Source organism: Mercenaria mercenaria, chromosome 12 (assembly GCF_021730395.1).
Source record: "Mercenaria mercenaria strain notata chromosome 12, MADL_Memer_1, whole genome shotgun sequence".
NCBI classification, from domain to species: Eukaryota; Metazoa; Mollusca; class Bivalvia; order Venerida; family Veneridae; genus Mercenaria; species Mercenaria mercenaria.
The window spans coordinates 55,014,087-55,024,072 of NC_069372.1; the positions used below are offsets into that span (position 1 = coordinate 55,014,087).

Here is a 9,986-nt window from a genome sequence, read left to right on the forward strand (position 1 = left end):
GGAACATTTTCAGTGATTGTCAGCTGTGTTGTTCTGTTTTATAAAGGGTATTATTTGTCTATTGCATAAAGGGCTTGGTTCACTTATAGGTTAAAATGGCACAACATCAAATGTTGTTGAAATATTATTAAAATGAATGATCAACAACTCAGAATGCAAAATCTCATATTTTAATTCATTTGAAATTGTGCTGTTGCCATGGCAACCGATTGATTATCTTTATGGAAACACGAAAATCTCTTATAACAATTACATCAGAACGTATAACTAACATTCAGATATGCTAAGATATAACCCTAAGCAACGCCTATAATTTGAGGCAAAAAAATATATGGTTGCCATGGAAACGGAGATAAAAAAGAGAATATTTGCTATGTCCGTTTTTTATGGAATAAAACCAATTTACGTCATTCTTTAAGAAAAATAACATATGTAATATGTTTGTGAAGATCATTATTCATAAATAATACAATATATTTCTGTTGCTATGGTTACAATGGAGTTGCAGTATATGCTTCAATGAGACAACAATGACGTTTTTGCTAAGTTATTGTAGAACACTTTCAGCATTTACCATTACATGTAAAAATTAAAAAAAATGCACCACTGAAAAGTGTTCTTCAAACAATGTTTTTTTTCAAGACATAATATAGAACAACAGAAAAATGTTTCCATGGTTACGCAGTTAATTCCGTAAACATAATACTACATAATCTCATTTAACATACAGTAATAGTTTAAGAAAAATGCCTTATTAAATGTCTTGATCATATTAAAAGAGTTAGATAATACTAACGGCAATAATATATAATTAGGCATACAAAATCTAAATTGTTTCCACAATAGCCCAATGTATGTTTTACAAATTATACATATATTGTGCTTTCAAGACAGGTTAAATTAATTGTTCATGAAAAGGGAAAATAAACATGATACTGCGGACAGAAATGATTACATGCAGTTTGAATACAGCAGAAAATATTCGTAGATCTATATAATCCAACTGTCGTAATGAAAAAAAAAATTAATGTACATTACTACCATATATGTTACAATTACTGTTGAAAAATCTTCCAGTGTTTTAGAGGAATTTCACATTTATACTGTGTTCAGCCTTACATGTATAAAGTGAGTCAATATTTAACAAATGCATAGTACTGTTGACACCATAAAGTTGTTAATTCAATGTTTACATAAACTATATGTATCATTTGTACTTTATCAAATATATGGAATTTGGCTCTAGTACATCTTCAAAAAATCAAAAACACTTTCAAATTAATCAAAATTTCAGAGCTCTTTCTCTGTATTACTTTAAATGTTAAACACTTTTTTCCATTCATTCTTCGTTTTAAATAACTTGAATTATCAATTTTAATGGCTTTGACACTGCTGGTTTTGAGCATACATTGCTGTTGCTGCAAAGGGGCGCTATTTCATTATACAGGTACCACTGTCGACTGGCATCCAGCTCAGGAATGGTAATACGGTTGGTGAATTTGCCTGTCATGCCAACCCCCTGCCTAAAAATATTAATCTCCGTCTTTGTGTTGAAGTTATAATCCTTCAAGAATACTATCTATACCAGGTCATGCAGAAGACATTCTGTAATTATAAATGTATCAAATGTTTAAGACAAAGAACCTTCGCATCAATCCTGAACAACAGCATTCCAAAAGACATCCCACACATAATTACATTAAATAACATATTAGAATTTTATTACAGTAATAACTTCTTTTCATGAAAAGATTGAACAATCGCACATATTCTACATCAAGTACGGGCCATGATTTTGATCTCATTTTAACAAATAGTTCTTTAACCTGGTTAAGAAAAAACAGTTACTTTATTAGAATTATGTTATTTCTGATTAACTTGCTTGCAGTGAGCTAGACACTCTTTAACAACACAAACATAAACAGAAACTGTGGTATTTTAATGTAAGTGGTCTCTTTACAGACATGATCTTTGCAGCAAGTTTTATCAATACTTGATTATTAATAAAAACATAATTGATTAAAGAGGCTCAAGCCAAATATACCTAAACATGTTCAGGACTGAATTCTGTATGCCGGGCCTCAATCAGGTTGTACTCCAAGTCATCATGTAGACCCATCATAACAAGCTACATTCCATAGCTAAAATAACGGGTATATTTAAACAATGAATTCTTAAACAAAAACTTCTAAGTAGCAATAGTGAGTCCTTAGAATATAACATAGCATCACTTTATTAAAACAAATAAATGCCAGCTACACAGTTTATTTTCTTACATACACACCTAAGTCTTAATACAGTATGTTGTGTAAGTATGCAATATTCAAATTGTAATTCAATGTTTATCAGTGGAGATATTATTTTTCATTTAGATAAAATTATGCACATTATATATATAAACTGGAAACTAGTGACTTTCCAAACTGAAGTGTATGAACACACTGTAAAATTAGATATTTCAACATCAAATTCTGTGTGCTTAATAAATATTTCTTTATTTATTGGGAATTCTTACCTTATTACAACACTTTTCTTATTTTGTCCACTATAATTGTCCATATGTAATGAAACATTCTTTTCTCCATTGCCATGATGCTTGAAGTGATGGTGGACCATAGATACCACACTGTTTGCTCCTCTTCCAACAGCAGTACTGTACTTTTCATACAAAAACAAGAACAGTTTATAAGAAATGTATTAAATTCTCATCAAAAATGGAGTGAATCAACACTGACCAAACAGTTCATCCTTTCTTATAGATATTGCTTAACATTAACTTGTATTTATAAAAATTTAATTGAATTCCAATTCACAGTGCTTATGATATAGCATCTTTATTATAAAGCAATGCAGTATTTTCAACCCAATTTCAGGGATTTACAGAAAGTTCAGTAAAAAAAAAAAAAAACACATAGGAATTAGTAATATCAAGTCTAAGTAACAAAACATAACTTCCTTTAGATAATTTTACTTGACAAAATTTCTGCAAAGGTGTCACTATAATTCCAATGTAAAATGTGCACTGCAGGCATGAAGCTTTTATTCATAGAGTCATGATTTGTTTGAAGACTATGGAATTGAATTTAGTGATATATGGAATTTCATAGTTAAAACTGATATTGAAAACGTGCATTTGAGGATACTGACACTGATATGAATGTAAACACTAACTTCAAAATCTTATACCTGCATGAGGATTCGCAGAAATACAAGGGCCCTACTTGCTGAGCATAGTATGGGGTCAATACTTGTTGAGCACTCAAAACTGCAGTGAGCCTTTATATTTCTTACTGCTGGAGGTTATCCTGAAAAATAAAAAAAAAAAGAATTTCTCATTTATTTAGTAGCCTACCAGCATGCTGTCTACCAGTAATGGCAGAAGTAAGAATGAAAAAAGTAGTTTTTATTGTAATTTGCGTGTAGATTTTTTAAGAAATTTTCAGGAGGTCTATTTTAGTTGCTATAATTACAACAAAAAGTGACAATTTAAAACACCATTTTTCCTGTGTTATTGTACTATAATTTTCAATTTTCATAGATTCCACTGTGCATAATGACCATGTAATTATTAAAGATGTTTTTCACAATTATTTCTAGCGGACAGAATTTTTTGTAACTTTGCATATTTATAGATTGATGTATGACAAGTTAAAATAAAAAATAAAAATGATAGGTACCCGTGCTTCTTTTTTCAATATTCAAAGTTTATTAAGAACACCAAATCGGTATTTTTGTCTGAAGAAACAATACATACATGTCATAATAAAACTACTGCAAACAACTATTTATTCAAAGTTTCATTCTGATGTTACTGTTTTTGCATCACAATTAATGAAACCACTATAACTATGCATAAAATGTCAACATATAGATATATTAACTCGGAAAAATTACTCTTGACAGATGTCGACAGTATCTGAAACTGAGAAAAACACGAAGTATTTCTTAATGATATGAAAAATCTAGCGGACAGAATTTTACCAAATTTTATTTAATGTAAGCTAGAACTAAGACAAACAAATCTAAATAAAAAAAAATAATATCAACCCGTGCTTGTTTTCAAGCAAAAATAAAAAAAATTCACTCCACCCACAAAAGTATTATTTCATTACCCCACCCACCTAAAAATTATGAACATTTTTTTCTTACAAAACAAATTTCACAATGTTATTATCAGTTTTTTAACCAATTTTCTTATTCACATGCAGAATAATGCTCCTTTAAGGTTGCATGCCTCTATGTCAAATACTTTTTGAGATACGTGCTACACAAACTTTCACGTGCCATTTACGTACATATTTGACCACGTCAAGGGACAAAAATCTGTTTTTACTGAGTGAAACCTCAAATAAAAGCACTGGTGCACAACTTCGCATGCTGAATTTAATTCTTGTATGGTTTCATGACTTTTGGCGCATATACTTTTGAGGTAGATGCGACACAAATGTTTAGACCCTTTATGTACAATTTGACTGTCAAGCGCCATAACTCTGGTCTTACTACGTGACATGCGGGATGGGGCACAAAAAGTATAACCACATTTTTAGGAAGTCACATTTGAACATTTGAGATAGATCTACGTTCAGATTTTCTGGAATTTTATTTGACTTGGAGTCGGCTGCATAATTACTGGACGAAATAGTTTACTTTCAAATTGACTGTCCACAATGTATTCGATTCGAGCACTTCTTGCGACTACTCCTCCAATAAAACACCATCACTTTTAAAGGTAAAATATGGATGCACGACCTATATTGTTAGTACATACGATATTTTTGCGCGAGTGCGCTGCATATCCGACAATTATGCACTTTCGGCGGCGAATCCTGAACTTTATAGTGGTTATCGCTTGCTGCGCAATTGAGATGCGCACAAAATATTGTGATTAACTTCTTTAAATTGTTCACATCTGTGACAGTTTAAACTGTTCACATCTGTGACAGTTTAAACAATGTACAATATATTGTAATATTGGGCTATTCCAGAAAATATCCACCCCCCTCCCTGTGGAAGCAGTTCTTTTGGTACAACCTGAGAGGAGGGGAGGTGGGGCGGGGGTATTTGGAGGGATCCTATTGGGAGGAAGGGGAGGGGGTATTTGAGGTAACTGGGGTGTGGAAGGGGGAGGGGGGATATTTTCTGAAATAACCCGAGAGGAGGGGAGTGGGGGTGGGGGTATTTGGAGGGATCCTATTGGGAGGAAGGGGAGGGGGGTATTTTCAGGTAACCTGGGTGTGGAAGGGGGAGAGGGGGGTAAAATGTCTCCAGGAGGGGAGGGGGGGGGGGGTAATTTTCTCCGAAAAAACTGCTACCACAGTGGGGTTGGATATTTTCTGGAATAGCCCATTCCTGTTCATCAGTTCATTTACCTCTTTACAAATTCTAGATAGAAAGTTTCATACAGAATGTAGGCCTACTTAACATAGTAGATGCCCGACTGTCTTGGCTACAAGTATATTCTGCCATCATGAAAACATACAAATACACAGGAATGATATTAAAAGTAGATCTATTTGACAGCAGACAGTCGAATCGAAATGTCAACACTGCTATTTTTCGCTGCAAAGTTGTATCTTCGATAAGTCAACAGGTCAACAAACGAAGCGGTCTGTCCATTTTGTTTTGCCTCCAATTACGAATAAATTTATAATGAAAATTAACACTTACCATAACAATTATTAATCCGCCACGCACTTTAAATATCCGCGTATATTCAGAGCAATAACTGCATGTATTCTCTGACCCAGTTTTAGACATGTATCCACCGATAATGGCGTGTTGATTTCAAAGGGAAACAATTCGCTAATTCACTCATTAGGTTTGTGATATTTGACTAAATGTTGAAACGTTTAAACTTAAAAATCTTCGTCCGATATTATTGATTTTAACACTAGCTCTAATGGCTGTTGCTTGAAAAACAAATTAATGAAAACAAATATCTAATTAAGTGACGTCAACTTCAACGTCATTTTACCGAAATCGAGGCTTGTGTAATTTCGGATAAAAATGTGTCTCTGAGACGGACGTTTTTTTCGTTTTTGGATATGGCTGCATTGCTCACCAGCGATGATTTTTGCACTTTTTGTTGGTTTTTCATGTACGAAGTAGTGGTTAAAATATTAAGACTGGTAAAGGATGCCGCCAAGGCGAAAATCATAAATAAAGTCTCAAATTTCATGGAAAATTCACATTTTTTTGGAAAGTGGGGCATGTTTGGAGTAATATATAAACACAACAACACATTATTTTTCAAAGTTTATTACTTATATAGGAAGCATTGTGTTTACTTGTTACGAACAGCATATGTATCAATGTAGAATAAGTAATGTATAATATGGCTAAATTCGGTGCCATTTACGTACATTAGTGAACCAAGCCCTTTGTATATTGTATTTTACTCAAATATTTCATTAAGTATAATAATAACTTAAGGTAGCTGCAAATTTTCGATGAAATTTAAGAACAGAACAAAACAGAACAGAACAAGAGTTTGTAGAGTATGTATCTTTTGTCACAATGGCGTGTAAGCGTATGTATAACTGGAATGGTCTTTCAAAACTCTAAACAAATAAATCAAAACTAAACACATTGCTTGCGACTACATAAAGACTTACTAGGTAAATAATAAAATAATAAAATGTCTTGCTCATCATAAAATCAAAATTTATGACCTTCTTAAAAAGTATTGACTTAAACAAAAGTAATTTGTTGCAGTTTTATGACATTTTTATATTTGATATCAATTAGTTAGACTGTTCTGGAATAGGGTGATACCTTTGGACTTTGCTGGATAAGACAGATCAGCTACATTTCTTGTATATCTTTATTATTGTTTGTTGGAGCTACGATGTGTTTTATTTGAGACATTAAAGATCAAAATATGTACATACCAACTCGATTTCATTGAACGTCAATTATAAAAACTGCTCAATGTACTATAATATATTCTTTGATACGATTTTTCCAAATATTTTCGGAGATTTATGTAAATGTTTATATACACTAATGTGCATGAAAGTGTCCAAACATTATCTTTGTAAAAGAAAAGTTCCAACGTCGTATTTTATCTTTTTATCTAAAGGAAGATCATTCAATATAAATGTATACAAGTAAATATTACATCCAAGCAAAATAAAAGCAAACACCCTCAACTACAAGCGTATTTTGAATGAGCGAAATTCTTTCACACAATAAAATGATCCAAATGAACGAGAAATTGAAGAAATACAGGACCACCTTTAACGCTCATAAACAATATTATTTAAATCTTTGAAATAAAGAAAATAAAATAAAAAAGAATAAAGCGTGAAATAGTTAATACCAAAACAAATATATTTGTGAAGCATATAACAACTGTTTACATTGATGTCATCAGTTGTTTTCGCAGCATGAGTTTAAACCATGAATAAATACTAACCAGAAACAATAATGTAATTATAATTACAGGCCAAGTTGGAGACTGGAAGAATTGGTTTAGCGACGAACAGAATGCAATGTTTGATGAAATGTGGGAAAAGGAAATGAAGGATTCGACTATGTTTGATTTCATATATACTGACCCACGGCCAAGCCAATGACGTTCATTCTGTTCATTAATTTGACTTGCATATCGGTGGTTTAAAGTGGATGGTGACAATGACAAAAGAGAATATTGACGGATTTGTGTGTGTTTGCGTTTATTTACCCTCGCCACCGGGTATTCCCATATAGGCGAGCATAACTCACATAATTATATACTAATATATTTTATTTTTCTCTCTATTTGTTTCCATCATACTGTCATGTGCCTAAGATGTGTGCCATAATTCTCAATCTAAATGCCAGTCAGTAGGCTGGAAGTAGATTGAGAATAAGGTGGGAAAATGTCCCACACGAAAATTAAAACTAAGAATTTTGTGTGCTCATGTTTTGATACGCTATATTATTATATACTTAAGCTTTATACGGCAAAAATCTGTGAATTCCCCATTTCACTTCATATTTGTTAAAAAACTTCATATTTAAAACTAGAATATTATAATCGTGAACTTCTTAAACTAGTATCTGAATAAATAATTTGTACTACAGATCAAGTGAACATATAAGATAGTGGCTGTACTCAGATAACTACAGAGCACTTTCTATTTTCTCACATTTGGAGAAACTATACAAAATATTTTTAACCCATTAGTCCTCAGAAATATCTGGGTTTCCTACTATGTGGCAAGACAAACTTTGAGAATAAATATCAGTATGTCTGAAGTATGTCTGACACTTGTAGGGACACGACTTAACGTATGCTCCATATTTTATGTCAGGTCCCTAAATCGGCAGTAAACTGTTAAAACCTTAAATATCTAGGTAATTTCTTATTTGTATTGTATGTACAGGAATAGTAATATGTACAAATATGGAGACTTATTAACACAGTAGAAAACCAGTGACTTTAACCCCTTTCCCCAAAAATAAATTTTGTTCACAGGATTTATAAAACAAAACCTCACATGTGGTCTATAAATATTAAAATTTACATTTAAAATATAAACACTTCCGTTTCACGGCTACCTAATAAGGCCGCTATTAAAATATCAAAACTTTAAAATATATCTTTATACAGTATTTACAGTAAAATTTAGACCACATGATATTGGCTATATTAAAACAATACTTGGCTTTCGCTTTTGCGTCAGACAGAATCAGTGTATCGTTGCTGACTAAATAATTTTCTCAAAGATAGTAATTATTTGTATTCTAACGTATAATATATGTTTTACTTATTTTTATTATCAAATCTAACTTTCACAACGATTCTATTGTATAATTATTAACTATAGATATAATATCCTACGTAACATGAGTTACATGTATATACTAAGAAAAAAATTGACGTAAATTTGAGTCATTACATTAAAACAAATTACGGTAATATACTTTTTGAGGTGTATGTGTGTGTATTCATATATTGTCGTCTTTAATATTTCATCTTGATGTAATAATCCTCATATTAAATTGAATATACATATTCAGACGGTATACAAAATGTACTTACTCTTTCTCGTTTATTTGGGATTCGTTTTTAAGTTTGCCCGTATCTACTGTTTGGATAATGTCAGTTTTAGCTGTGGCAAAATCACTGACGGAATATTGTTTTATTTAAGTTTATGTTATCGTTGTCCGTAAATTTGTTTTGTCTTTGGTTTTGAAACATTTGGCTATAAATATACATGTTGTAGTTATGTGGCAAGGCTTGTTCATAGAATGAATGTCAAGATAAAGCTACCAACTGTAGCGTTATACGTACATCAAGAGGCAGATTTTCAAGAACAATCTCTGCAATCCTTGAAATGCACATGTAACCTTTAACCTGCTAGCCGCAAGTGGTTTTGCCTTTGCGACGTGCAGGCTGATCATGGTCTACACTGTTCGCTATTCAGTGAAATTTCAACGAATTTTCAGTGAACACCCCTTCGAATAATAACTGGTATTGTCCAAATTGAATGTTAGACCAGTCCGTTTTAGAAATTTAGCAGGGTAATGATTAATTAACATCTAGACGCAACTATTACTGAAACAGTGTTTCGTGCGTACATTTACTGGAAAAAGGAGCAAAGTAATATGCTTGTTTTATTATACAAATAAGTTGAATAATTTATTTCAATATTGTAAATTAACCTTTCAACAGATCGAGGAGCTCACGACAAATTTACCTTCGCATAGTCTATTAATTCTATAAAATGCGACAACTGTGAATTTTACATTGACAAATAACTTTGGAGAATTTCGTTTGAAAGGCAATGCCATATTTACAGTGGCACTTTATAATTGTCGAACTGTGGTTCCAAAATAGATATACCCATATTTTACTTTAGTATTTCACTCAGTTTCACGTTACAGACCCTTCACTATGGCATGTTTTGGAATAGAAAATGTTATTCCATCGTTGAATTGTTAACTTAGTATATTCAGTTGATTACACGCAACGCATTCTTTGTTCATATGTATACAGT

At 32.0% G+C, this 9,986-nt stretch overlaps 1 protein-coding gene and 1 long non-coding RNA gene across 4 annotated transcripts in view; one reads left to right on the forward strand and one right to left on the reverse strand.

Annotated features, from left to right (window-relative positions):
• LOC123533869 (sulfotransferase 1B1-like) overlaps positions 1 to 9,023 on the forward strand; it is a 35,846-nt gene extending 26,823 nt beyond the window's left edge. For all 3 annotated transcript variants that reach the window (XM_045315811.2, XM_053520119.1, XM_045315812.2), the window contains one exon: positions 7,447 to 9,023. In XM_045315811.2, the coding sequence (XP_045171746.1) occupies positions 7,447 to 7,577 (131 nt within the window). In that variant the 3' untranslated portion in view covers positions 7,578 to 9,023. The remainder of the gene's footprint in view (positions 1 to 7,446) is intronic.
• LOC128547395 (uncharacterized) lies at positions 22 to 6,219 on the reverse strand. Its single transcript, XR_008366498.1, has 5 exons — positions 5,668 to 6,219; positions 3,187 to 3,305; positions 2,516 to 2,658; positions 2,045 to 2,141; positions 22 to 1,605 (listed from the first exon to the last, which is right to left on the reverse strand). It is a non-coding gene; the product is annotated as an uncharacterized LOC128547395 (long non-coding RNA).
• Positions 9,024 to 9,986: the final 963 nt, after the last annotated feature.